This window comes from Zasmidium cellare, assembly GCF_010093935.1.
Source record: "Zasmidium cellare ATCC 36951 unplaced genomic scaffold M409scaffold_3, whole genome shotgun sequence".
NCBI classification, from domain to species: Eukaryota; Fungi; Ascomycota; class Dothideomycetes; order Mycosphaerellales; family Mycosphaerellaceae; genus Zasmidium; species Zasmidium cellare.
This window is the reverse complement of record NW_022986947.1, coordinates 1,143,642-1,170,018: the sequence shown is the minus strand read 5'-3', so window position 1 is coordinate 1,170,018 and position 26,377 is coordinate 1,143,642. Positions and strand designations below refer to the sequence as shown.

General features: G+C 53.5%; 12 protein-coding genes across 12 annotated transcripts; 5 read left to right on the top strand and 7 right to left on the bottom strand.

Annotated features, from left to right (window-relative positions):
* Positions 1–107: 107 nt before the first annotated feature.
* Positions 108–1,553, bottom strand: M409DRAFT_17754 (uncharacterized protein; the record flags this gene model as incomplete). The annotated part of the gene is made up of 1 exon (XM_033804201.1): positions 108–1,553. The coding sequence occupies one exon, from the start codon at positions 1,551–1,553 to the stop codon at positions 108–110; it is 1,446 nt and encodes a 481-aa protein (XP_033673410.1).
* A 395-nt stretch (positions 1,554–1,948) lies between these two features.
* Positions 1,949–6,823, top strand: M409DRAFT_17753 (uncharacterized protein; the record flags this gene model as incomplete). The annotated part of the gene is made up of 1 exon (XM_033804200.1): positions 1,949–6,823. One exon carries the CDS (start codon positions 1,949–1,951, stop codon positions 6,821–6,823), a length of 4,875 nt encoding a protein of 1,624 aa, XP_033673409.1.
* Positions 6,824–7,501: 678 nt separating this feature from the next.
* Positions 7,502–9,277, top strand: M409DRAFT_50204 (uncharacterized protein; the record flags this gene model as incomplete). Its single annotated transcript, XM_033811478.1, has 1 exon — positions 7,502–9,277. The coding sequence occupies one exon, from the start codon at positions 7,502–7,504 to the stop codon at positions 9,275–9,277; it is 1,776 nt and encodes a 591-aa protein (XP_033673408.1).
* A 232-nt stretch (positions 9,278–9,509) lies between these two features.
* M409DRAFT_17751 (uncharacterized protein) lies at positions 9,510–11,175 on the bottom strand (the record flags this gene model as incomplete). The annotated part of the gene is made up of 2 exons (XM_033804199.1): positions 9,510–10,618; positions 10,671–11,175. The coding sequence occupies 2 exons, from the start codon at positions 11,173–11,175 to the stop codon at positions 9,510–9,512; spliced, it is 1,614 nt and encodes a 537-aa protein (XP_033673407.1).
* Positions 11,176–12,358: 1,183 nt separating this feature from the next.
* On the bottom strand, positions 12,359–15,248 carry M409DRAFT_17750 (uncharacterized protein; the record flags this gene model as incomplete). Its single annotated transcript, XM_033804198.1, has 4 exons — positions 12,359–12,440; positions 12,492–12,635; positions 12,688–14,980; positions 15,035–15,248. The coding sequence occupies 4 exons, from the start codon at positions 15,246–15,248 to the stop codon at positions 12,359–12,361; spliced, it is 2,733 nt and encodes a 910-aa protein (XP_033673406.1).
* A 1,181-nt stretch (positions 15,249–16,429) lies between these two features.
* Positions 16,430–18,418, bottom strand: M409DRAFT_17749 (uncharacterized protein; the record flags this gene model as incomplete). Its single annotated transcript, XM_033804197.1, has 2 exons — positions 16,430–16,760; positions 16,815–18,418. The coding sequence occupies 2 exons, from the start codon at positions 18,416–18,418 to the stop codon at positions 16,430–16,432; spliced, it is 1,935 nt and encodes a 644-aa protein (XP_033673405.1).
* A 962-nt stretch (positions 18,419–19,380) lies between these two features.
* On the top strand, positions 19,381–20,353 carry M409DRAFT_50200 (uncharacterized protein; the record flags this gene model as incomplete). The annotated part of the gene is made up of 3 exons (XM_033811477.1): positions 19,381–19,464; positions 19,518–19,878; positions 19,986–20,353. 3 exons carry the CDS (start codon positions 19,381–19,383, stop codon positions 20,351–20,353), a joined length of 813 nt encoding a protein of 270 aa, XP_033673404.1.
* Positions 20,354–20,808: 455 nt separating this feature from the next.
* On the top strand, positions 20,809–21,344 carry M409DRAFT_17747 (uncharacterized protein; the record flags this gene model as incomplete). Its single annotated transcript, XM_033804196.1, has 2 exons — positions 20,809–20,938; positions 21,004–21,344. 2 exons carry the CDS (start codon positions 20,809–20,811, stop codon positions 21,342–21,344), a joined length of 471 nt encoding a protein of 156 aa, XP_033673403.1.
* Positions 21,345–21,604: 260 nt separating this feature from the next.
* M409DRAFT_17746 (uncharacterized protein) lies at positions 21,605–21,958 on the bottom strand (the record flags this gene model as incomplete). Its single annotated transcript, XM_033804195.1, has 1 exon — positions 21,605–21,958. One exon carries the CDS (start codon positions 21,956–21,958, stop codon positions 21,605–21,607), a length of 354 nt encoding a protein of 117 aa, XP_033673402.1.
* A 317-nt stretch (positions 21,959–22,275) lies between these two features.
* Positions 22,276–23,516, bottom strand: M409DRAFT_63175 (uncharacterized protein; the record flags this gene model as incomplete). Its single annotated transcript, XM_033815472.1, has 4 exons — positions 22,276–22,657; positions 22,722–22,872; positions 22,943–23,079; positions 23,131–23,516. 4 exons carry the CDS (start codon positions 23,514–23,516, stop codon positions 22,276–22,278), a joined length of 1,056 nt encoding a protein of 351 aa, XP_033673401.1.
* A 660-nt stretch (positions 23,517–24,176) lies between these two features.
* M409DRAFT_17744 (uncharacterized protein) lies at positions 24,177–25,301 on the top strand (the record flags this gene model as incomplete). Its single annotated transcript, XM_033804194.1, has 4 exons — positions 24,177–24,223; positions 24,286–24,651; positions 24,705–25,217; positions 25,268–25,301. 4 exons carry the CDS (start codon positions 24,177–24,179, stop codon positions 25,299–25,301), a joined length of 960 nt encoding a protein of 319 aa, XP_033673400.1.
* Positions 25,302–25,395: 94 nt separating this feature from the next.
* On the bottom strand, positions 25,396–26,361 carry M409DRAFT_17743 (uncharacterized protein; the record flags this gene model as incomplete). The annotated part of the gene is made up of 2 exons (XM_033804193.1): positions 25,396–26,127; positions 26,176–26,361. The coding sequence occupies 2 exons, from the start codon at positions 26,359–26,361 to the stop codon at positions 25,396–25,398; spliced, it is 918 nt and encodes a 305-aa protein (XP_033673399.1).
* Positions 26,362–26,377: the final 16 nt, after the last annotated feature.

Genomic DNA, 26,377 nt, shown 5'->3' with positions numbered 1-26,377 from the left:
TTCGAATGCTCGTCTGTACTTTTGTAGCACTCCATCGGCCGCCTCTGTCCGCAAGCCGCACGCCGAGAGCTGTGGAAGCTTGGCAGCAATCCCTACGAGGCTAGAGCTTACGATGAAGGAGGCACGACAGCTTCGGTTACAGCAGCAGCAGGTGCTGTTCGAAAGGCGACTTCCCTGGGCAGTCGAAAGCTCGCGCAGAACATCCTCTTCTTTGGAGCCACGTCTCTGACGTCGTAGATTTCGACGCCACCGTCTTCGATTTTGCCGGGTTCCATTTCGTGCTGCAGCTGGCGTGATAGCTCCTCGCAGATTTTGAAGCCTTCTTCAATGTTTTCGTCGCTCTTGGTGCTGAAGCAGTAGCAGTGGATGAGTGGTAGATCCAAGTCTTTTGGTAGGTGATGCAGTACTTCTGGAGGGTACAGACCAATGAAGCTAGGGAGGAAAGTGATCGCAGTGGCCGGTAGATTGAGCACAAAGTGCTGAAATGTCTTTGGCTCTTTTAAAGTCTTGATGACTTCAGGCTTCGCGTCGGGTTCTTTTCTGGACGGCCTGCTCAAAACGTCCACACTCCGATTGCTTTGCGCTAGCTCAGCGACAGCCGTCCGAATGAATTTTCTACCATCCTCGTTGAATGGTTGGACGTAGTCCTGCACCTTGTTACGGGTGATGGCATCCTTCATGCTGGCGTAGCTGTCCGGGTTGAGATCGTTGGCCCATACGAAGATCTTTTTCTTTCCGGCTGGGACAGCAAAGGGACCAATGCCTGCCATGACATCGCAGACAGCCTCGCCTTCTTGGAAAAGGGCAACAAGGCGACGATGCTCCGTGTTGAGGCGACTATTCCAGTAGACCTTGCTGTAGTCGAACTTGAACGTGCAGTTCTCTTCAGATATGGTCACGTTTAGATCGTCAGGACCTGCCAAGACCTCGTATTTAAATGTTCGGTATTCGCTCTCTTCGCCTACGTCGTCGACTTTGTTGATTACGGTGCGAACGCCCGGATTCTTGTCCATGAGGATCTCGGCGATGAGGTTCTTATACTTCAAGTACTCGTCGCGGAGATTGAGATGTGCCACATGCCCGACTTGGGAGAAACCGGAGGGAATCTCACCCTGATCGTCCTCGGGCAGAATCGCAGAAATGATGTCGTGATAGGTCCAGTAGCCGTAGTCGAGCTTCAAATGAAATGGGATGACAGCGATAAGCTCCTGTTCAACCAACTCGGTCACTGTTGGCGAATGGGGCCAAGGACTACTCGCACCGTTGAGCTGCGATCCATTGTTGCCCGCATCATGGGCTGATCTCACCTCAGGGCGCAGCAAGATACATTTTTTCCCTTGTCCTGCGCGCTCAGCGTCTGGATCTGGGTGAACGCTGCCAAGCCTCTCCTGAGCGAGGGCGTCCTTGCTGCGCTCGAGGGCTGACCGACACTTGGAGATGTTCTTGTTGTCAAACACTCGAGCGGCCTTGAGTTCGACGGTCCGCTGGAAGAACGATCGATCCAGCGTACGCATCAGTCGATTGACAGGCGGCCGCCACATGTCATCGGCCATCAAGCGCGAATCTGTCGAAATTGGAGGAGGTGCTTTGAGCTATCTTGTCCGCAAAGTACTTTTCATCCAGGATGTGGTCTGCTCATCTCGTTTCGCATCGATATTGAGTCATGGGATGGACGATGTAATTTTCACGTGCAAGAGTTGGGCAGCGGCTTCTGCAGGGGCAGTTTCTCGGCTTCGCGGCTGTGGCCGAGCCAGGATGCGCGTGTTCGTCAACCCGTTGCGACTTGGAAAACACATCCGTCCAAAACAACAATCCCACCGCCGCTCTGCTGCTTCTCGCTCGCCTGGACCGAGGACCACATCGATCGACCGCCGGCCTGGCGGTGTCTATCCGCGACAGCCCATGAAGTGACGAACGACACACCTGCAACGCGCAACACGCTCTCATCATGGCGTCCGCCGGCGGCGGTAATATCAAGGTCGTCGTGCGAGTGCGGCCCTTCAACTCGCGCGAGCTCGATCGCAAGGCAAAATGTATCGTGTCTATGAAAGACACCCAAACCGTCCTGATACCCCCGCCGCCTGATGGAAAGAACAAGCCTGTCAAGGCCGCCCTCGAGGGCAATAAGACCTTCGCCTTCGATCGATCGTACTGGTCCTTCAATCGCCAAGATGGCCATTTTGCTGGGCAAGAGGATGTCTTCACAGACTTGGGCAAACCGTTGTTGGATAATGCGTTTCAAGGCTACAACAACTGTATCTTTGCCTATGGCCAGACCGGTTCAGGGAAGAGTTACAGCATGATGGGTTATGGCAAGGAAGAGGGTGTCATTCCGCGAATCTGTAGAGACATGTTTGAGCGGATCGAAGGGATTGTGAGTCAGGACAAGAACATGGGCGCTACCGTAGAAGTCTCGTACCTGGAGATCTACAATGAACGAGTTCGTGATTTGTTGAACCCCAGCAATAAGGGCAATCTCAAAGTCAGAGAGCATCCTTCAACGGGCCCGTATGTCGAGGATCTGGCCAAGCTGGTTGTGAGGAGCTTCACCGAGATCGAGCACTTGATGGACGAGGGCAACAAGGCACGAACGGTTGCAGCGACCAACATGAACGAAACCTCTTCCCGATCCCACGCCGTCTTCACCCTCACCCTGACACAAAAGAGGCATGATGTCGAAACAAATATGGATACAGAGAAGGTGGCGAAGATCAGTCTCGTCGATCTGGCTGGTTCAGAGCGTGCGACAAGTACGGGTGCGACAGGCGCCAGGTTGAAAGAAGGAGCTGAGATCAATCGTTCTCTGTCCACACTAGGTCGTGTCATTGCGGCACTTGCAGATATGAGCACCGCCAAAGCGAAAGCCAAAGGCATGCAAGTGCCGTACCGAGACTCTGTCTTGACCTGGTTGCTGAAAGACAGTCTGGGTGGAAACAGTCTGACTGCCATGATTGCAGCAATATCTCCAGCAGACATAAACTTCGAAGAGACGTTGTCTACTCTGAGGTATGCCGATTCTGCAAAACGAATCAAGAACCACGCAGTTGTGAACGAAGATCCAAACGCCCGTATGATCCGCGAACTGAAGGAAGAACTGGCGCAACTGCGCTCGAAGCTATCATCCGGTGGTACGGTTGCAGAAGAGCAGTACAGCGCAGACACGCCTCTGGAGAAGCAAATCGTCAGCTTTACGCAGTCCGACGGGACGGTCAGGAAAGTATCCAAACTGGAGATTCAGGAGCAGCTGTCTCAGTCGGAGAAGCTGTACAAGGACCTCAATCAGACATGGGAGGAGAAGCTTGCGACGACGGAGCAAATCCACAAGGAACGAGAAGCTGCTTTGGAGGAACTTGGTATCAGCATCGAGAAGGGCTTTGTCGGATTGAGCACTCCGAAGAAAATGCCGCATCTGGTCAATCTGAGTGATGACCCATTGCTTGCCGAATGTCTCATCTACAACCTCAAGCCAGGAACGACAACGGTTGGAAATGTCGAAACGAACGGCGACGAGGCGGACAGCGATGCCAATGGCAGATCGACTGTTGATATCAGACTGAATGGGTCGAAGATCCTGCACGATCACTGCACCTTTGAAAACGTTGACGGCGTCGTCACAGTTGTTCCAAAAGATGGTGCTGCTGTCATGGTCAACGGCATTCGAATTGAATCGCCCAAGCGATTACGATCTGGATATCGCGTCATCTTGGGAGACTTCCACATTTTCCGTTTCAACCACCCGCAGGAAGCCCGCGAGGAGCGAGCAGAGCAGGGTAGTCTGCTCAAGTACTCTGTCACTGCAGATCAGCTCGAGTCGCCTTCAAGAAGACCAGGCCACGAGCGAAATGAGAGCACTGTGAGTCGCGCTTTCTCCGACTTTGACGGCGACATTAGCAGCCCCGGCACGCAGTCGCCTGCACCTTGGCGGACGGATGGCCGAGATACAGACTGGGCCTTCGCGCGTCGGGAAGCTGTGTCGTCTACTCTTGGACCTGATCAGAAAATCTCCGAGCTGAGTGACGATCAACTTGACGTACTGTTCGAAGACTTGCAACGTGTTCGTGCCGTACGCAAAGCCAGACCCGAAAGCAAAATTTTTGACACCAATGGAGGTGACACCGACACTGAGTCAGTCTCTTCGCATCCCGTACGTGAGAAGTATCTCAGCAACGGCACATTGGACAACTTCAGCCTCGACACTGCACTCACGATTCCATCCACCCCGCAACAGTCTGAAGACGACGAACGGCTGAAACAAGTCCGAGATGATTTGCAAGATCAGTTGGAAAAGCAGAAAGATGATTACCAGCAGAAGCTGCAAAGCGCGGAGGACGGCCCCATCGAGATTGAAGAGCTTCGAACTGAGAAGCTCAAGATGGAGGCATCTTTACAGGAGATGAAGGAACAGATGCAGAAGCAACTCAAGGATCAGAAAACTCAGTTCGAGCGCCAGATCAAGGCTCTGAAAGCGCCTCCTAAACCGCGCCGCAAGAGCAAGAGCAAACTGGACCTCAGTGAGCGCGAGATCTTCTTTGCGAAGCATGTTCTGGATCATTGGAGACACCATCGATACGTCGCCATGGCTGCGACCGCACTGAAGAACGCCTCGACTCTTAAAGAAGCCCAGGTCATGAGCCAACAAATGGAGCGCAGCGTCGTCTTTCAATTCACCGTGGTCGATGTCGGGCACACACTGGCTTCGTCTTATGATCTGGTTCTGAATGGCGTCTCAGCTGAAGAGACCAATGACCCTGACCTGGAGGAATGTGTGAAGCCTTGTCTGGCCGTACGTGTCATTGACTTTGCACATACGGTCATCCATCTCTGGTCCATCGAGAAGCTCCACAAACGTGTGAAGGCGATGCGTCAAATGATGCAGTACCTCGACCGGCCCGAGTACATGCAGCACTTCAGTGTGAGCAATCCATTTGAAGAAGACTGTATGCCGGAATACACTCGCATCGGCGATGCCGACATCCCACTGGCGGCCGTGTTCGAGTGTAGAGTCCAAGACTTCACTCTCGATGTCTATTCTCCTTACACCTGCAGCATTGTCGGTGTGGTTCATCTTTCGCTGGAGCCAAGTTCAGCTGAAGCTCCTAGCAGCACGCTGAAGTTCAACGTGGTCATGCACGAGCTTATTGGCTTCGCCGAGCGAGAAGGCACCAACGTACACGCCCAACTCTTCATCCCTGGCATTTCCGAAGAAGGGGGAGCAACGACAACATCACTGATCAGCGGCTTTGGTGAGGGCTCTGTCCGCTTCGAAAGTGTACACAGCATGAGCTTGCCGTTGACAGCACCGCATGACGCCAGTTTGAGGGTGAGCATCTTTGCCCTGGTCACTTCCATGCACCTCGACAAGCTTCTTAGTTGGGATGACATGCGAGATGCATCCAAAGCAGCCGGTGTCCGCCCAAGGATGAGACGAAATCAGTCACGGATCCCAGAACACGAGTACTACAGCGACGAGCGCCATGACGTCTTTGCGAGAGTTCAAGTACTGGAGATCGACGAAGACGGGAACTACCAGCCGGTGGAAGTAGTTCAGAACGACACACTCGATCAAGGTGCATATCAGTTACACCAGGGTCTCCAAAGGCGTGTTGTGTTGAGCCTCGTGCACAGCTCGGGCGACAGCCTGCCTTGGAAAGACGTCGATCGCCTCCAAGCCTGCGCGGTTCGCCTGCTTGACAGCTCTGGCAAAGTGTCTGATGCTGACAGCAATCAACCTGACGTGCCATTGCCGTTGATATCGCCTCCGATCATCCGCAACAACGAAGATGGAACCACGAATGTTAAAATGACTGGACAATGGGATTCCAGCGCGCATAGCTCGTTGCTCTTGGATCGACCAACTCTGGATCGCAATCGCGTGCAGTTGACACTCAAATGGCAGGTCCACTCACCCCGTGTGACAGCGCCAATGAAGTTCAGCTTCGACATCTCTGTGCAGACACGGCCACGGACGTGGTTCCGACAGAATTCGCTTCTGGGGCAACTCTTCAATGCGCAGCGTGTTGTTCATTCTACGGCATCCAACTACACCGTGACTTTGAAGCCTGGTGCGGCAAAGCGCGCTGGCGACCTGTGGCGAATGGACACGACTGGGGAATACATCTCGGGCGAAGAGATGCTCTCGAGCTGGGCCCCAAGAGGCGTTTCACTCGTTCGAGACTTCATGAACTTGCGCAAACAGCAGCGTCGAGTTGCTGAAATCGAATCTGCAAGAGGCATTCTCAGCTTTGGAGCCCTTTCTCCTCCGATCAAAGCACAGCATCCGTCTGATGAGGCACTGAATGAACAACAGCAAACACTTTTGAAGAAGATGCTCGTTCTGTGGCAGACTGGCCCTTCTGCGGGTGAGATCATGTTGCTGCGGTCGAACACTGAATCACCAGAACTCGGCGCGGCCTTCGCAAATGGTACAACCAATGGCGACGACGAGACACCTTTGGCAGCAGTCATCGAATCAAACACCAAGTCGGCCACGGTCTTGAAAGCAGGCTGGCTACTATGCCCCGACGCTTCAGGCACGCACTGGATCAAGACATACGTGGAGCTACGTCGACCCTATCTCCACCTGTACAGCAAAGAAGGGGACGAAATCAACGCCATCAACCTCACCAACTCTCGCATCGATGCGGAGCCTGAGGTCGCCAAACTTCTTCAACGACCCAACGTTCGAATGGAAGTTTGGGCAGTGTACTCGACCAAAGCCTGGCTCTTTGCCTGTAGGAACGACAAGGAGCGAGGAGAATGGATCTGGGCCGTCGACCGCTCTTACGTGAGTAGTGGAGGCAGGACGCCCGATGAAGAATATTAAGTATGAGAAAGAGAGAAAGCCACTGAACGAGAGGCTTTCTGTTGGATGTTTCTAGGGGACGGCAGATCTTGTTTATCAGAGGCAGGATGCTTGCATAATATGATTGCTCCGGCGCGGGTTGTTGCACAGAGAGATGGGAAGATGTTTTGCCCTTGAGATACCCATCGCGCTGGCTGGGAACGTTGTTTGATTCCCCCCGCGATAGTTTCTGCATCTTTTAGATAGATGAGAGAGAGAGAAGACGATGTAGTCTGGCTTTATCCAATACTCTTATGAAAGAGGGTGCGTCTCGTACGTACGTCCACGGTCGTACGTGCGAACACCGCAGATTCCATGTTGAGTCAACGTGGATGTCGTTGACGTCTCCGCTTTTTTTCTTGGGCCGGCCTCGGCAGCGATGTTGCGATCACCTTCATGCACGACGAGTTGTAGGGCGGGAGAACAGTACAGCTTGGTTCAAAGGATACGGCTGTCCAAGTGTATTAATCACTGAGTAAAAGGTCTCTATCACAGGCGTTTAGGACCCGGCCTTCCACCTCGGACTTTTACAAGACCTGTCCTTCGATTTCCAGCCCAAGGGTCCAATTCAACCACCATATCAAACAACAAATGCCTTGAAGCATATCAAAAGGAAAGAAAAAGTAAAGGCCGCCAAAATCGAATCACACAACATCACCCATGCCCTCCACCACCTCCCCCTCCCCCTGGCTCCGCCAATACGGCGCCCTCAAAGAATATCAATGGCGCCTCACCACCGACAAGCCCAACAACACCACCCAAGTCTTCACGCGGCCCCTGGGCCTCGCAGAATCCTCCTTCGACTCCGACGGACGGTATTACGAAGGCCGCGCGGACATGAACGTCCTGCTCACCCTCGAGATAAAATCCCACCTCTCGGATGAAGATTTCCGGGAAAGGATCCTTTTGGCGTGGACGAGGTTGAGGGGGTTGCATACGCTGTTGCAGGCGAGGACGTTTCAGAAGAGGGAGGAGGGGTTTGCGCCGGATGGGAGGTTTTTTGCTGTCGATGTGCATGGGAGTGTTGGGAAGGCGATCGAGGATGCTGGGAAGCGGTTGGTGTTTGTGGGGGATCATTACCCGGCCGGAGTGGAAGTGGAGGATTTCTATCGGCATGTGATGAATGTCCGGAGGGTGGTGGATGCGGAGGTCGCACTGGCGAAGGTGTTTGTTTTGCCTGTTGAAGAAGATCAAGGTGCGGACGGAAGGGGGACATTGAAGTTTCTGTTCGTGATAGGACATCAGATCTCGGATGGCCTGAGCTCGTACGTGTGGATGCGGGATTTCGTCAGGATCTTGAATGAGGAGACGGATGTGCTCAGGGAACGATTGAAAGCCTCGCTTCAGCCTGACGATATGCTCCGCCGACTGCCTCTCCCCCAGGAGGCCCTCTACCCACCCATCCCAGGCTCTCCCGCGCGCCAGCGCTGGTTCTGGGCCATCACGCAAATCCTCCGACACGTGCGTAAACCACTTCCCATCGGCTTCGACAACCCCCTGAAACGAACCCACCCCCGAAAAGAAGCCATCCCCTTATCCCCAACCTACAACCGCATCCTGGACTACACCCTTCCCCCCCTCCTAAACACCTACCCCCTATTCGTGCACATCTCCGCGCAGAACACCACCCGCCTACACCACCTCTGCAAATCCGTACACGCCAGCCTCGGCGCCGGAATCTACGCCCTCGCCGCCGCCGTCGCCATAGAACTCCACGAACAGCGCCATCCACACATCCCCCTCGCACACCGCCAAGCCTTCATCACAGCCTTCCCCCTCAACCCCCGCGCCTTCTTCAACCACCACAACGACCCGGACAGCATGATGCTCGCCTTCAGCGACGGCGTCGCCCTCCCCTTCCTATCCGCCTCCCTCCCCCTCGCCGGCCGCATCAAACTCCTGGCCCGCCAAGCCCAGCGCCAACTCGCGAGTTACCAGAAACGCGCCAAACCCCAAGGCCACGACGCCGCGAGACAGTACCTCACCTCTCGAGGCGCGGGCCTCGTGCTGGCGAACCAGTACCTCCTAAGTCTCGAACGCGCCAACGCGAACCTCCCTCCTGACCTTCGCAAGGAAGTCAACCTCCAAGGCATGTACCCCGCCCGTCCGAACCCCACGATGCAGACGCACGGCGTCTCGTCGGTGGGGAATCGAGAAGCGCTGATTAGTTCCGGGATCGGGGATCTCGAGGACGCAAGGAAGGACTTCGTGGTGGATTTCAGGGATCTGACGGCGAGTGTGCGGCCAAGGGAGGGGGAGTTTCTCGTGGGGATTGGGGGCACGAGGGAGGGGTTGTTCTGTACGCCTTCGATGGATGCGAATGCGTTGGATCCGGTGTGGATTGAGAGGTGGAAGGGGAGGTTTGAGGGGGCGTTGGATGAGGTTGGGGATGGTGAGGATAGTGGTGGTAGTGGGAACAGTCAAGCAAAGCTTTAATACACGTTGTAGAATTTCTGCTTGCACGACAGGTGCTTCTCGTCTTTTCCTTCCTTCCTTCCTTCTTCAAATTGATAAATTGGTTAAGCCTTCTTCTTCAACAAAACAAGATGGACGCTTCGTCAAAGGGTCGTGATCAAGGAGTGTAAGAACGTTACACACTAATAAAACAAACACAAAACAACAACAACAACAAGCTTAAAACTAAAACAGAACAAGAAAACCAAAAAAGCTAGAAGCCTTCATCATCGTCGCTTTCGACGTCAAACATCCCCTGCCAGACGAAACACTCCGCAGGAAGGTCTGTGCCAACCCGAGGCGTTTCCCTCAGCTTCTTGGTGATGAAGGCTCCCAGAAGAGCAATAACAGCCAACGCAGTCCAGAGCGAGCCGTTGACCGCCAACATCGAATGGTCGTAGGAGAGGTAGTAGCTGATTCCGGCGAGGCCGACAGCGAGAGCTTTGGGGAGCTCGGAGATGGAGACGACTCCGATGAGGGTTCCGGTGGAGGAAGCGTCAGGGGTAGCTGACATAACCAGTAGCAACACCAACACGTGCGCTGCTCCAGCAAGAGTGGTTTTCGCCAGGACGGCCATGGTGCTGACGATGGCGGAGAGAATGGGCGAGGATCCGGTCGCGTGAACGGCCAGGGCCACGGTGGGGATAACGACATACAGAGCGGGAAAGACGAATGAGATCCTTCGGTACAAAGGTAGGAGTCCGACGCGGCTGACAAGATATGGGATGAAGTGCATTATTCGAAGGGCGGCGACGACCTTCACAACGAGCAGAACCGGCTGCAGCCATGAGCATGGGACTCCCATGCCGGCGTTGTGGGTGTCGGTGTGGCCGACGTGTTGGAGCATGACTTCGAATGTCGAAGCGTGCAGGGAAAGGAAGGAGAAGGAGGCCAGCAGAATCAGCACTGCGGGTGCTGTGAGCATCTGTCCGATGCTAATCCGAGATGGACGTGGAATGGCGGCATCGTCGTTCAGGGCTTCGATGATGCTGATCGCAAGGGATTCCTGCGAATCGGTCGAGTCTCGCTCGGGTTGTTGGCCTAGGAAAGCTGCTTTCTCGCAGTCGATCTCGTCATCCTGGCCGAACGATTTCTTCTCGTTTTGAGGAAGCGTCTCGTCCAGGAGGATGATCTCTGCAATCGTAATGGATAGAACAAGAAGTGAACAGGCCATTTGGCCTCCAAGTCCGGGGTATCTGGCAAAGATGCCTTCAAAGTGATCTTGCGCGTAGTGTCGAATGGTGTTGGTGAGAAGCGGTCCGAGTTGGCCACAAACTGCCACCATAGGCAGTCGAGCCACAATCTTGGTCCTTGAGCTGTTGCCTGTCCTTCATATTAGCACATCCACCTCCTCACTCAACCCATCCACACATACCATGCGTCGAATCCGCCAACATGGCCAACCCCGAAACCGTCACCGCCGCACTAATCGCACCCGCAATATACCGCAACACACAAAACGCCGTGAAATTGGTCGCGAACCCCATAGAAATACAACACGCAGACATGCCCAAAAGCCCCACCAGCGCAACCTTCCTCCTGCCCAAACGATCCGCAACCAACCCCCAAACGATCCCGCTCGCACTTCCAAAGTAGTACGCGCACTGCAAGATGCTGCGCAAGAAGGACGTGTTCATGGTAAGACAGGCGGTGGCGGAGGGGAGGAGGATGTTGATCTGCGAGGAGAGGGACGAGGCCATGATTGCTTCGGCGAGGAAGAGGAGGTAGATCAGGGTGAGGTTGCGGCGTTGGCGGGAGGTCATGGGTTCTTGCTGCTCCTCCTCTTCAAACTGCGGCCGCTTCTCGGTATATGCTTCCTCCATCTTTTCCATATCGCGGACAGGAATCAGGCTCCTGCTTCGGCTGTGGAATCCAAACATGGTGATGAGATGTGATTTGATTCAGGAAAATCGTTTCGGTCAAAGGATCGATAGTTTCGCTCTTTCAATTCGAGCGAGAAAGGTAGTATTCGAGGGAGTGTGGTGAGAACCGCGTCCGGCGCGAAAAGGCTCTCGTGGAGTAGTCGAAGGGAGTGTACGACGAAGTGTAACAACGAAGGCGAGTGAATGTGTCGAGAGATAGCGAACCCTGTCAAACGGGCATGTGGTACAGAAAAGAGTGACAAGAAGACGAAGAAGACGAAACGGTCTTCCTCCCACACGAACAAACACGCTGGCAGAGCGTGGTGAAACGTCTCGTCGCAGCAGACGGAGAGGAGGATGGACTCACCTTGGGACGAGGAGGAGGTGGTCCTGCGTCTGAGGTCCAAGCACCCGCGCTCACCATTTAGAGTTGGCGCTTAGGGGGCCGGTGGCCATTCAGGGTGCGCGAAAGGCTGATCCACACAGGAACAGGCTTGGGCCATGTTTCGACCTTCGTCTCAGGCGCTTCGAGTCGCGATAACGTTGATAGAGACAACATCACCTCTCTCTTTCTTCTTCACCTCTTCAATCAATCTTCCAGTGAGGCCGCTTGCCACAGGTGTTGTGAAACGGCTTTATGCCTTTGCCCTCACCCTCGCCGGACCACAACGGAATCCCCATCCAAAATTCGCCATCTAGGATCGACGAGGCAGTGCCGACGGATCTTGAATAGCCTCCAACGGTCAGGGTGCATCTTCTCCGCGATAGAAACAACATCATCCCAGTACACTGCATGTGACGACATCTCCCTATCATTAATAGTAAGTCCTGTTCTATAGGTCTTGCCTCCCATGTAAGCTCTTCCTCTCAGGTCTCGAAATGATGACAACGCGTGAATCCATCCCCAATTCCACGACCATCACCGGTCCCTCGTCCCATCATATACAAGCTTCATCATGACTGCATAGGTAAGATCCCAGGGTCTCTTCGACCCCTGAGCTTCGACATCCAAAGAACGCTCGACAACCACCTTCGAAGATCCATACTTTACGGTGTTCGAAGGTCGCCGCAGTCGACTCGCCCGTGGAGCACGTCCTGTAACTCTGGGAGGAAGACTGTCAATATCGAGTTTCTCAATCAAGCTTTTTGATGAGGTATAGAATGTAGATATGATATAACAGGCTAAATGTGTTATAGTCTCTCACCGCTGCTTGTCGCGATTCATCAAGATGAGCCCCAGATATGCAATGAGGCGATAGACGACACCAATGCTGAAGAGCATTCTGGTTCGATGTTAACGAAATGCCACAAGGACGTGAAGAGGAACAACTCACGCAATATCCATCCCGTACTGTCCAAGTGTGTATCCGGTGGACTTAGCAGCCAGATCCGTTATGTACAGGTACTTCATCGGAAGCACATTTTGGCTGAAGTACGCTTCGGTGAACCAGACGCCAGGCGACAATCGCCAGAACCATCTACAGCAAAGGTCAATACTGCACCAGACATGGTAGATGTATCATCACTCACTCCATATGCCAACTCTTGACTTTAGCCAACGGCGGTGCAACACCTCCCAGCACTCCAATGATAAGGGAGGCCAGTACAGCCAGCAGAGGTCCATCTTCCCGCTTGACCAGCATGCTGACAATACTCGCGAGTCCGTAGATGCACCAGAAGTACATCAAATTGGCGGCGTACATCTCCTGGAAGCTGATCAAAGGCGTCGCCAGTACGCCCAGAAACACAGTGAAGTGCCAGCTGCTGAGTGCGATTCGCAGGAAAGTCGACAGGAGCTTGCCAACGTAGTATGCGGAGCGCGAGTGGCCGGAAGCCGTCTCTCGCCAGTACATCAGTTTCTCCTCGCCAAAGACCCAGAAGCCTGGTGCAGATGCCGCAAGTCCAATGGCCATGGCACCCAGAAGACCGATCTGTGGCGTGCTGTTGTAATCGATGGCGCTACTGAGGAGAGTGAACGGTTGATGGTACAGGCCCTGGAAGAGATGGCCATTCGAAGCAAACGCGGAGAGGCCGATGATCATACCAGCAAGGCCACCGACGCCAATCTCGAAGAGGAACGATACCTGATTGCGGAGCTGTTGTGTTGCGGCGCGTTTCCAGCAGTAGTATACTTGTGCGAGCCAACTAGCTCCCCTCAGCTTCATCGTGCGTCGTAGAGCCTCTTCTTGCTCTGCTGTGGAGTTCAAGCTCTGATTGCTGATGCGACGACTCTTCTCGGACTGTGTACTGGCCAACGAGAGGTGCTTGTTCTGCGTCTTCATGTACTGCGAGCCTGCCTTCCAAGCCTCAATCAGAAAACCCACCTCTCCTTGCTCACACTTCGTCGCAGACATGCAATACTCTGCACCGTCTCCAGTGATGATGTCGATGAGAGCATCGGCAGGGTTGGCCTTTTGGGGAAATGCGTATCCTAGCCCTTCAAAGTACGTTTGCACGGCTTCGGTTGGGCCACTGTACACTGAACGGCCTTCCGCGAGGAGCAAGACTTGATCGAATCCTTGGAAGATGCGCTCTCTGGGTTGATGAACGATGGCGATAGTCGTTACGCCCAATCTGCTGATGGCTCGTAGCAACTTCATGATGCTGGCTGCACTCGTTGCATCTAGTCCACTGGTGGGCTCGTCCAAAAAGATGGCCATCGGCGCTGCTGCCAACTCCATGCCAATGTTGACTCGTTTTCGCTGGCCTCCAGATATCACTGGTCGAGTTGCATCGCCGACGCGAGAGTGCTGGACATGTGTGAGCTGGAGAGACGCGATGAGTGAATCGACATGTTCCTGGATCTCTCTGTCCCTCCACTTCTGTGGTAGTCGCGCATGGGCCGAGTGGAGGATGTTCTCCCTGACGGTCAACTCAGGAAACACAATGTCGTCTTGAGGAACGTAGCCGATGAGCTTCTTGTACTTGCTCATGTCCTGGCGATGGCCATTGATCTTGATCGTGCCATTGGTGGCATGTGTCTTTCCCATGAGAACGTTCACGAAGGTGCTTTTGCCAGCTCCTGAGCCACCCATGATGCCCCAGCAGCTACCTCTTGGCATTGTACCCGTGATGTCTGTGAGAATCTTTTTGCCGCCCTTTGCGCAAAAAGAAAGGTTCTCGAAATCGAAGCTCAAGCCGATGCAAGATGTCTCGACAGCCTTGCTCATCGAACGAATGAAACGCTGCATATTAGGACTGTTCTGCAACTCGTTTTCCACGTCCTCATCGTACAGAGTTGAGACGTTATCGTCATCTGCGTATCCGTCGTAGTGATCGACTCTGGCGTTGGCTCTTCGCGGGTTTGTGGATGGGTTCGTGGATGGAGGTCTTGATGAGTCGCTGGATCCTGCGCTCGATATGGATGGAGATTGTGTTCTGCCCGGCGTGGCGGTGCCAGGTGATCCTGGCGTTTGCAACAGTATCGTCTGAGACCTCTCCTCTGGAACCGGAGTCGTGGACTTCGCTGAGCGGTTTCTTCGCCGTCTTTGAACACAGAAGATAATGATCACCACGAATACGAAGGTGAGATCGATGATGACTGTCAGGTAAAGTGGCAGGACATTGAGCTGCCGCACGCTCTTCGCGGGACAGATTGCGGCGTAGGTACAGTTGAATGGCTCGAAAGAACCACTGGGACAGAAGGTTCCCTTTGGACAGGGGAGTTGTTGCTTTCCGCCTGGAGGGCAGTAAAAGCCATTAGCGCATACTTTTGGCTCCAAAGTGCCTTGCGGGTCGCACGTCCTTCTAGAAGCGCGCATGACAGCACATTCTTCGGTCGGGTGACAGTACTGCGGAGGGAATTCGTTTGAGGACTTGGGGCCTATCGAGAGTCAGAACAAGCCATTGCTCACAATGGCCATTGGACCAAGCTTACAGTGAAATCCAAGCGCGCAGGTATCGTTCGTGCCCAATGCTATCGGCAAAGCTCCCACTCTATAACAGCCCCGTTGCGAAGAATTGAGCGTGTATGCCGTGACATTGAACTCTTTCGTAGACATGTTAGCGAACGGAGAGTCTTGAAAAGCGGGATTGCTCAAGGCACTTGTGGCAGCAGCTCGTGCTTGCGTTAAGCTTGCTGGAATCGACATGGTGGTCATCCCATAATCTGGAATTGTCGCAGTGGTCGTCATGATGGGCTAGTAATGATTGGCAAGCGCTCTCTCTGAGACGAGGATTGCCACGAATGGTTGTGTGGTTGTGGTGTTGCACCGGGTCCTGGCCGAACTGGAATTGCTGTGTGGTATGCCCCTCAAATGCAAGCAAACAGACAGGCCGGCAGGCACTCTTGTTTGATCTTGTAGTACTGAACTGCAGGCACAGTCTCTTTTCTTGGAGGCTGAAGGAAAGAATGAGGAGACGCACAGAGCAGTAGCGAAGGAGGTCCCGCTGCGACCAGGCAGGAATCGATTACAAGTAGAAACAGAGAAAACATAAGAGCCCCGTGTGTGAGTGTGTGGATACTTGCCTCTTGGAAAATCCGGTAGCGACTGTGGTGTAGAAATCCCCACCTGGCCGCAGTCGAACAAGCAGCGAGGATGTAATCATGGCAGATAGCGTGTACCGACACATTGCGAACAGGCCGCTCGTACCACACGAGGCCATTGCAGTGGTCGAGCTCAGCCATCTTGGTCTGTGAGTAGTCCATATTGCTCTGCCGGTGAAGAGAAAGGATGCGCTATCTTCGCTGCCCTCGTCGCCATTGCCGAATCGGTTCGTCCTAGCATTTCAGCAGCCTAGGCAGAGGAGCGATGTGGAGATATGAACGATCTGCAAAGCACTGCCTCGCGCTGGTGTTGTACGTGCTAGGCTGCGGTGTTGGTAGGAGGAAGTAGTGAAGACAAGGGCTGCGATCCTGTGTGCATTGAAGTTCGTCATGCTCCGCAGAGCCGCAAGCCGCAGCCGAATCCTTGCATGAGGCCAGGCGACTGTACGAGGCAAAAGTATAAAGGATGTAGGGCAGTCGAATGCAATAAACTCTTCGTTCGGGTACGAATTTTTGTGCATAATACGTTTCACTGCGTAGTCGACAACGAGGAATTGGGCGGAGGTTGAAGCCAGAGCCCTGCCAGCCAGCAAACACTCCCATAAACCAGTCTCAAGCCCATGTGCAAGGGTCACACATATTTCCAGCCCGTCGAGCAATTGACATCATTCAGGCACTACATGTCAATGGGTTCTTCTCGGGTGTATTCGCTAATATGTACAAAATCTGTGACGCCTGCGCTATCCCATACACTGCATGCCGCACCGCCTCCTGTTATCAATCCCTCTAGTACTTTCGTGCGAATGGCGGAATGGCCTTGCACTCTTCCTCGTCCAACGTGTTCATCACGACCTTCCTGTAGCCGAGCTCGGTCTTCTCGTGTGGCTTCTTCTGCCACGTCAAAGTGTGCTTCATCCAGTTCTTGTCGTCTCGGTCAGGGAAGTCTTCGCGTGCGTGAGCTCCTCGGGATTCCTTGCGGTTGGCAGCAGCTTCAGCAGTCTGGACGGCGCAAGTCAAGAGGTTGCGAAGCTCGAGAGTCTCCACAAGATCGCTGTTCCAGATCATGCTGCGGTCCTTGGTTCCTACCTGGTGGAACTGCTTGTCCACTTCGTTGATCCTATCATATATGTCAGCACCAGAGCACAGCAGCGCCCATAATGGTTGAACTCACTTCTTTACACCTTCGTCGAGGGATTCCTGGGTTCTAAAGACGGATACATCTGACTGCATGACCTTCTGCATAGCAGATCTGATCTCCGCAGTGCTCTTCGGTCCGTCCGCAGTCCGGACATGGTCTACCATGGAGATGGCATCGGCACCAGCATCGCCGGACATCTGTGGGTGTGGCTTGTTGGGCGAGAAGTTGTCGCGGATAGTATGGCTGACGGCACGACCGAAAACGATGAGATCAAGAAGAGAGTTGGCTCCAAGACGGTTTGCACCATGGACAGAGACACAAGCAGCCTCACCACAAGCGAACAGACCTGGAACAACCTTGTCGTTACCCTGCTCATCAACGGTGAGCACTTCACCAGTGTACTTGGTTGGGATACCACCCATGTTGTAGTGGACAGTGGGCAGGACTGGAATTGGCTGCTTGGTAACATCGACACCAGCGAAAATGGAGGCAGTCTCAGAGATACCGGGCAGACGTTCGTGGAGGATCTCCGGTGGCAAGTGCGACAGCTGGAGGTAGATATGGTCCTTATCTGGGCCAACACCGCGTCCGTCACGGATCTCCATGGTCATGCTTCGGCTGACAACGTCTCTGGAGGCCAAATCCTTTGCGGTTGGTGCATAACGCTCCATGAATCGCTCACCCTCGCTATTGAGGAGGTAGCCACCCTCACCACGAGAACCCTCGGTGATCAAGCAGCCAGCACCGTAGATACCAGTTGGGTGGAACTGCACAAACTCCAGATCCTGGTTTGGAAGACCCGCACGGGCGACCATAGCCATACCATCACCCGTACATGTGTGCGCAGACGTACAAGAGAAGTATGCACGGCCGTAGCCACCAGTAGCCAGAACAGTGTGGTGCGCGCGGAAACGGTGGAGAGTTCCGTCCTCCTGGTTGTAGGCAATGACACCCTTGCACTCGCCATCCTCCATGATCAGGTCGATCGCGAAGAACTCGATGAAGTAGTTGGTGTTGTGTCTAAGAGATTGGCCGTATAGAGTGTGGAGAAGAGCGTGGCCAGTTCGGTCGGCGGCGGCACAGCATCTGTAGGCTTGCCCACCCTTTCCAAATTCTCTTGATTGACCACCGAAAGCGCGTTGGTAGATCTTGCCCTCGTCCGTTCGCGAGAATGGGCAGCCATAGTTTTCGAGCTCGTAGACAGACGCAGGAGCCTCTCTTGTCATGTAGTGAATGGCATCTTGGTCACCCAGCCAGTCTGAACCCTTGACAGTATCGTACATGTGCCATCTCCAATCGTCCTCGTGCATGTTTCCTAACGCGGCGTTGATGCCACCCTGAGCGGCGACTGTGTGTGATCTCGTGGGGAAAAGCTTCGATATGCACGCCGTGTTGAATCCTGCCTCTGCCAGACCGAAGGCCGCTCGCAGGCCGGAACCTCCAGCACCGACGACGAGTGCATCGTACTCATGATCAATGACTGGGTATTTGTGTCCAATTGCCCCCGATGCTTCCTTGGCTCGTAGGGGCTGGGTACCCGTGATTATGCGGTTGTTTCGCGCGGTGCAGGCGAAGTTGCGAGTGGTGCGGCGGGAGATACTGCGGGCAGCAGACTGCCTCAAGCCGGCGGAGAACATGGTGGTGGCCGTCAGAACTCCGATCCGATGCAAAGTGGCAGGGAGCGTAGATGGTAGAGGCAGTGGGCAAGGAGGAAGGGCAGAAAGTGCATCGATGAGTTCACGATTCGAAGCCACTGGAGCTTGTTTGGCGTTTGCCCATTTGCCCACGAGCAGAAGCCGCTGCCGCAGAGGCCAGCCGATCGAGGTCGGCAGAGTACGGATCCTCCCATCCAATCACGTTGCCGCTGATTATTGCCTCGATCTCTAGGTGCCTCGGCGGTTTCCCTGGAGTCAATCTTCAATCTTGTGACTGCCGCACAGCAACACTTCACCTCATCTGCCGACCACAACATCGATTGTATTCCCGCGCGTGCATCTTCGTATTGCTACTCAGTGTAAACACACACTGCCACGGGGTCAATGGATATCATCGAGATCAGGCTGCTCAACAGGTCCTCAAACCCAAAAGCTCATCATCAGAGACCGGGAACGATTCAGGACTTGCCAAGGATCAAAACAGTGCCAGCAAGATTTACATGCGGTCTCCACGTATCTGTGTGAATAGCATCAACGACACGCAGCCTGGTCGGCAAGGACACTGAGCGGGCTTTCAAAATTGACTGCTCGGCAAAACTCCGAGAGCAACCCTCATATTGACTCTCTATGTCAGTGAAAATACATGTATATCTGTTTCCACCTGTCGGCCTGACTTCTGTCGATTCACTGATCACTGCAGGAAGGCGTACATCGACGTGAAACGACTCCAAATCGAGTTGCGCGACTGCACATGTATCTATCCGCTTCAGACAAGGCAACACTGACCAAAGGGAGTGGCAACTGCAAACAGAGGTAAACATGTCCCTGACCGTTTCCTTCATGTTATCCATCTCTCCTGTGATCCGAAAGAAGACGAGAAACAGGGCATGCTGTCTGCCACATAATCCCAACCAGGTTCTGCGTATACTCGTTTGGCAGCCATCATGATCAGATTCGAAGTCATCTTCACGGCTTTGCTGCTTGCCACGAGGCTAACGCTTGTCCTCGGTGCCTTACCCCAATGCCTGGTCAGTTTCATTCCCTCGCCGTCACCATTCCATGGAAGACTAACAGCGAATAGAGCGCCTGCAGTACGATCTCCGCGACACCATGTACGCCCGATTCACTTCCAGCACTCATTAGCTGCCTGAACGACCACTGCTCTTTCAACAATACGCTCTCAACATACGCCGTGGCCCTTTCGCCGAAGATCGAATACTCGTGCCAACAATCCTATGTCCCAGGCGATGATACACCGACCACAGTTCTGAAGATGACGGGCCAGGGACAATGCATGACCAGTCCTTACGACTTTCGATCTTTCGTCACGAGTGCTGGAAACAATCCATGGGCTTCGGGAGTCTGCCGCATCTTCGTCTACCCTGAGGCAGACTGTGCCGGTCACCCAGAAGATCTCGCATTGATGCTGCACAGCGAGGGCTGTACGTTTCAAAGTGGCAGAAGCGCGAGGCTTGACTGTGGTGAAAGCTCCGATCTTTCAGGTAATGAGCCTGCACTCTCGAATCAAACAGTCTGCTAATGGACTCAGTCTCACGTCGCTACGTCGAGCAAATGTGCCTCCTACGGCCTTCGAACGGAAACAACGACACTACGGTCCCGCAGACAGAATGCAATCCCGCCCCCGTTTCCCTTCCATCAAATTCGCTTTCGCAATCGTATTCGCCATTGGTGATCAGTTCGGTTCAGCCTTTGGACTCCCCATCAACATGGATTTTGCCGTCAGGCATGCCTATTTCGCACCCGAATTCCACCTCGAGGGTCAACGCAACATCCAGGCTTATTTCCAGCTCGCCAACGGAAACTGCCATGGCCTATCTTGGTGGTGCGGTGAAGGAGAGCAAGGATGCTACAATCGCTGCCATGTTCGCACTGATTGCGGCATTCATCTTGCTTTGATACTCGCTGGATTCGAGACCAAATGGATGAGCAACGGCAGCTTTGGCTAACTCCCTTTCGTATTGGGCTATGGTGGCGTAACGAATCGTATACTATGGGATTGAGCAGATCATTACACAGCACAATCAAGCTTCTCGCTCGTCTCCTAGCTTCGCATGGCATGCCGCATCCTGCTCGCGTGGAGACTTGATTCGGGATGCAGCTTGCTCTCAGCTCGCTGATGACAACATTGTAGGAGCAGGATTAACATTGAAGCCTAATCCGAAACATCTATGCATGTTATGGAGTTTCGTCGCACTTAAGTCTAACTCCTTATACATACCATCGACCTTGACTACTGTCCTCAAGACGCCCCAAAACAGGCCGCCTTAATCTTCTAACTTGAGCTATCTTATCACGACTCCCCAAGACCACCCAAGGACACAAGGATATTTCCTACTGCTAATAGAACGACCATGTCGGAATCCCTATATTCCACCCTCGAGACCACAGCCAAGAGCTTCGTCAAATCCTGCAACCCGACGCAACCTGGCGGCAACACCGTCGACAGCGCCCTCATCCTCTCGCACACCATCCCCACATTCGGTTCGTAACACAAACCCAACTGCTATGAAATTCGCAAGACTAATCCAAGAGTTTCATCATGACAGTCATGGACTACGGCCACTCGCACTTCGTCTCCACCTTCCCACCCCTCCAGAAAGCCCTCTCGGGCCCCGAATGGCAGCAACACATGCTCGGCATGACATCCAACCTGCGGACCTGGGACATCCAGATCACGGATCTGGTGGTGGACGAGGGGCGGAAGAAGGCGGTGGTGCGAGGGGATTTCCATATGTTCGTCAAGGGGTACGAGGATGCGGTTGTCAATGAGATTATTTTGATGTTGAGGATGGAGGGGAGTGGGGGGAAGGTGGAGGGGTGTACGGAGTTTATTGATGCGGTTGCGGGGCAGGAGTTGGGGAGGAGGATGGCGACGGTTGGGAAGTAGATTTTGGGAGAGGGGGTTCGGGTCTTGGGGAGGATTTGCTGGTTTGGATGGATTGGATTGGAGTTTTGGACCATCCCATCTCACCGCTGCTAGACATGAACTTGTATCGCTTCACTCCTTCGTTGTGTGCCTGCCAGTCGTGCTTGTGTGCTGAAAACAGCTCGAAGGCCGGTGCTGGTATTCTTGGGAAGATGCCGAGGGGAAGGACGTAGAACTCGTCTGCGTCGTCTGTTGGAAGGGAATAGATGGGGCTGCAAATATCAGTTGCTGCAGACCATGGCCAGGTCTAGAATGGCATACCTGCTACAATTCCCACAAAACGACCTGGGCGTCATCTTGCCACTCCCCGTATTGCTGTCTTCGTACGTTTTCAGAAACCCCTTGGGATCAGAGACTCGCACATTTTCCTGCTCGATGACCATATTGTTCGATCCAGCACAGCCGCTGAATTTTCTGCAGTTGCTGCAAAAGCATTGGTGTCCATTGCGTTCTTCGAAGAGCTTGGGCTTGTTGATGATGGTGACTTTGATGTTGCCGCAGAGGCATTCTCCGGGCAATTCTCCTACGAAGGACTTGATGTCGAAGGCTTTGGGATCGCCTGCGTAAGTTGACATTGTGCGATAAATGGCGAAGGCTGTGTTGGATGAATGAGAGGGATTCAAATTGAACAAATGCAAGGCTGAAGTTCTTATCGCGTTCGCATTCCGTCGGGCCTTGTATTATAGCGAGCATGTGCGGTCCGTGCGTAAACTAGGCGGTATGTAAGTGAAGTCTAGAACGCACCTAGTAATCAAGAATAATTGCTCTATGCAGCCATCGCAACTGTATTCTGTGCTGACTCTCCGTTGCCACTCTCCAAGCGACTCACACCTTCTCTGCCTCGCTCAAACGCATCGTCACTGTCATTGAAATTAGTCCTCCTCAATATCGATCAAGATACGGGCTGTGAAAGTCCACAGGATAACTCCATGATGTTGTCGATTTGGTCTTCTGGCGTTCGACCCCATCCACACTCGGTTGCGATCTCGAACTCCGAAACGAATTTGCTCGCTGCGTCGATTCGTTTCCTGGTACCCCCTTCGTCGTCGTACTGAACAAGCCCGAGAACTAGATCCGTGTTATTCTCCTTCAACTTCGGCACCAGATCGGACAGCGGGGCAAGAAATGCCTCCAGAGTTTCCATGGTGCTCACAGGGACTGGTAAGTGGAACCAGTTGATCTTGTGAGAGGACTTCTCGAATAAACGTAGACCTCGATCGACTACGGCTCTTAGAGAGGTTGGCTCGAACCAATGCTGGTGGTTCATGTCACCACTCGGAAGGACGTCAGCCCTGGGATCTGCGGGTCTGATATGGGGTTACCACCTTTCACACTTACTAGCAGTTGTGGATACCAAGTTCGACGTCTTGGTCGACGTGTTCGATCATTCGAAGGAGGTATTCTGTCACATAGTCTTTGACGTTGAATTTGTCTTTGAACCACGGCGTGAGATAAGCGCCTTCCCAGAAAGCAGTATCGACGGCGAGATCTGAGACGGTCTGGTCAGAGATGTTGTCGTGGTGCGCGTCACGGCGAGGTATCCCGTCTTCCTAACGTACCAAGCTGGATGGCTAGATCCTCGTGTGGGATCTTATCTTGCAAGACACGAAGCGCTCGAAAGAGAGCTTCTTCGTAGATGGGATATACTTTTGGTTGAAAGGCTGCTTCAACGAAGACAGAGACGACGCTCGCGACACTGAAAAACGTCAGCAAAGGCCTACCGGGCTAGATGTTGCGAGCAACGAACGAGGGTATTCCGACCTGGAACTTCACTCCTTGAGGTATGACTCCCTCATCGCGTAATCTTTTAAAGACAGCATAACTCTCGATCGCTGCATCATCGTAGCCAGTCTCGATACCAGCTTTCTTCAATTGCTCAATGCCTTCGTCGACCTCCTCGTCCGTAAACACTCTCTTTGCACTTTCGGTATTATCTTCAAAAGACACCATCATCTGCGGCGCAACCTTGAACAGGTAGTACTGCCATAATGTAAAGTAGTTTCGACTGCCAGTCTCGCCATCAGGGACACGCTTCAGTCTTCCGGGAAGGCCAGTGCAGACTCTCCTCATGGCAGACTCTGCGTCTGGGGCTTGGATACTGCCAATGAGGTGAACACCCTTGATAGTCGCCATGGTGGTATATCGATTGGATAGTGGCACAGATCTTGCATATGTTGTGGATGCAAGAAGATCATTGTGCGACTTCGCATAATCCTCAATCCTGGAATGTGGACCCGCCTCCTCTGCAGAACGTCTCGCGAGCGCAGCACGTCGGCACCGAGGATCACCGCTCGCGACAAAGACGACTGCAGCGACATCTTCGTCTCTCCAGACCCTTCAGCACAGCTACCGGTCTTCGATTAGGCGAGCTGCCTGCAAGTCTAATGCTCATCCTACCTTAGTCTGCCGTGGCATATGCAAGCCTTCCTGGCCTTTTCAATCGTTCCCGCCAATCGAGCTCCGGTAGATCTTGTGCACTGAAAGTCGGTCATCGTGTCCGTAGCGTGTGTGTAGAGTTGTTTCGTGGAGAAACAGAAGAACAAAGTTCGAGGCCAACCGAACGGCGCGTCGTCCGTCTGTTCTGGGCCATGACCGCTCACCGCGAATCTCTTTGCTTGGGTAGGTGGTCGTGTGCATGTCGTTGCCGAGATTGCCTGCCATCTCACAGCTTCGCTGTGTAGCCAGTGAGGAGGCGTGCCGTTGCGCTGGTAAGTCGGCTCATCATGACTCCACTTGCGTGGTAAGAGGACAATGTTCCACCAGCCGGACACTTCCACAGTCATTCGTGACACCATGGAGGCTGATGAGCATGAGCACGACTCTACCTTTGGCGGCGATAGGTAAGTTCACGGATGGGGAAGACGTCAGTCGCGATTGAAAGCTGACCAAAAGTCTTCATCAGAGCCTCCCTCGCCAGCTCATCCACAACCCTCACGTCCTCAGTAACACGATACCAATTCGAACACGGCCGACGCTACCATGCCTACAAAGCAGGCTCATATCACTTTCCCAACGACGAGATGGAGTTGAACCGGATGGACATTGAGCATCACAATCAAAAGCTACAGCTAGATGGCAAGTTACATCTATGTCCTCTCGAGGATCCGAAAGAGGTATTAGATCTGGGCACGGGCACGGGAATATGGTGTATAGACATGGCGGATGAGTATCCCGAGTGTGAGGTGTTGGGCATAGACCTTTCGCCTGTGCAACCGAACTGGGTGCCGCCGAACTGTAAATTCGATGTCGATGACTTCGAGCAGGAATGGTATGTCGACTGTCCTGGCAACGTAGGAGCATTGGCGTACTAAGCGTTCACAGGACATACGGCGACACCAGATTCGACCTCATCCACGGCCGATTCCTCATGGGCTCAGTCGCCTCCCACGCAGATCTCTATAAAAAGGTCTACAATGCCCTCAAACCCGGTGCTTGGTTTGAAATTGTTGAAATGGAGTGTGGGACGTTCAGCGACGACGGCACGGTAGCTGCAGACTCACCGAGCAATCAGTGGTGGGGTCAGTTGGAAGAGGCATTCGAGAAGATCGGGAAGCCCATTCCAAAGATCGATGCTTTCCCTGAGCTGCTAGAGGACGCTGGATTTACCAATGTCAAGTCGAAAATGGTGAAACGACCTGTGAATGACTGGCCGAAGGATCCCAGGATGAAGGAAATTGGGCGGTATTCTTGTCTGAACTTTCTCGAGGGCCTGGAGGGATTCACCATGGCACCGTTCACGCGTGTTCTGGGCTGGTCGCCGCAAGAGGCCCAGATACTGATTGCCAAGGTCAGGAAAGAGACCGTCACGAGGAAATATCATGGGTGGCAGAAAGGGTGAGTTTGATCTTCGATATTATTTCCAGTTCTTCGCTAACTTACAGCAGCGTCGTCTGCTATGGGCAAAAGCCTCTATCGTAAGATGAACGCCCCTGGAACGAGTCCACGAACTTCATGACAATTCACGTAATGACGACCTTGTACAATTCTCAGCCTGGTCGCCACCACCTCTACCTCACCGCAAGCCGGACTTTTGCATTGTACTCTGGACGTAATCTTGCGATCTGGAAAGCAAGCCTGCGATGAGCTGAGGATTCCACGCGATATACGCTGCGACCGCAGCACCCCCAGCGTAAATTGTCCAGTAAAAGGCGCCGTACATCATCATTCCAAAGTAGATCTTCTGCATCGCTCCGGTCTCGTTAAGCTTTGGGAACTCCTCGTTCGGCACAGCGACTTCCAAAAATTTACATAGCGGGTCCCAGCCCTCTCGAACATCATACACCAGCAGCTGATCTTTAGGAATGAGTTTCTGGACATGAGCGTTGTGCTTGTCGTAAAGGTCCGCATCGAAACCACCGTGTTTCTGTTCACAAAGCCGATGTGCGTCTTGTACGTTGTCATCCGTCCGGCGCAGGAATTTTACAGGCCAAATGAGGAAGCGAAAGACGTATCGACCAAAGTCCCGGCGAGTGTGCCAGCCCGCCGCGTCCATTATGCTCTTCCACCAGCCATTCTTCCCATCTGGTCGTGTGGTGAGGATGTATTTGGCATTGGGATAAGCAGCGTAGACCTCATCAGGCAGAAAGCAGAGGGGGTTGTCTGTGCTGGAGCGGTATCCTTTCATTAAATCGCGGAGACGTGCGCTGAGGGCTGGATCGCCAGCCTGCCATGTTCGGTTGAGGAGCTTCTTGTTGAGTTGTATAAATGCTTCTCTCCGGGGAAGACTGCGGAATGCGTCGACGCCCTTTCAATGATTAGTCCCTCATGGGAAGTGGATGGCGATTGTTTGTACCTGATGTGAAGGACCAAATCCGAGCTTGGTCAGAGCGAGTTGCAAGGACGTCGTGCCAGTCCGGGAAAGGCCCAGTGCGATGACTTCCAGGTTAACATTTGGGTCGAGTGTCGTATTCCCCAGATCGCCGTGTGCAGCGACATCGATCCCGAACGCTCGGTGCAGTGCGTTTTTCGTCGATGACATGATGTTGCTGGACGGA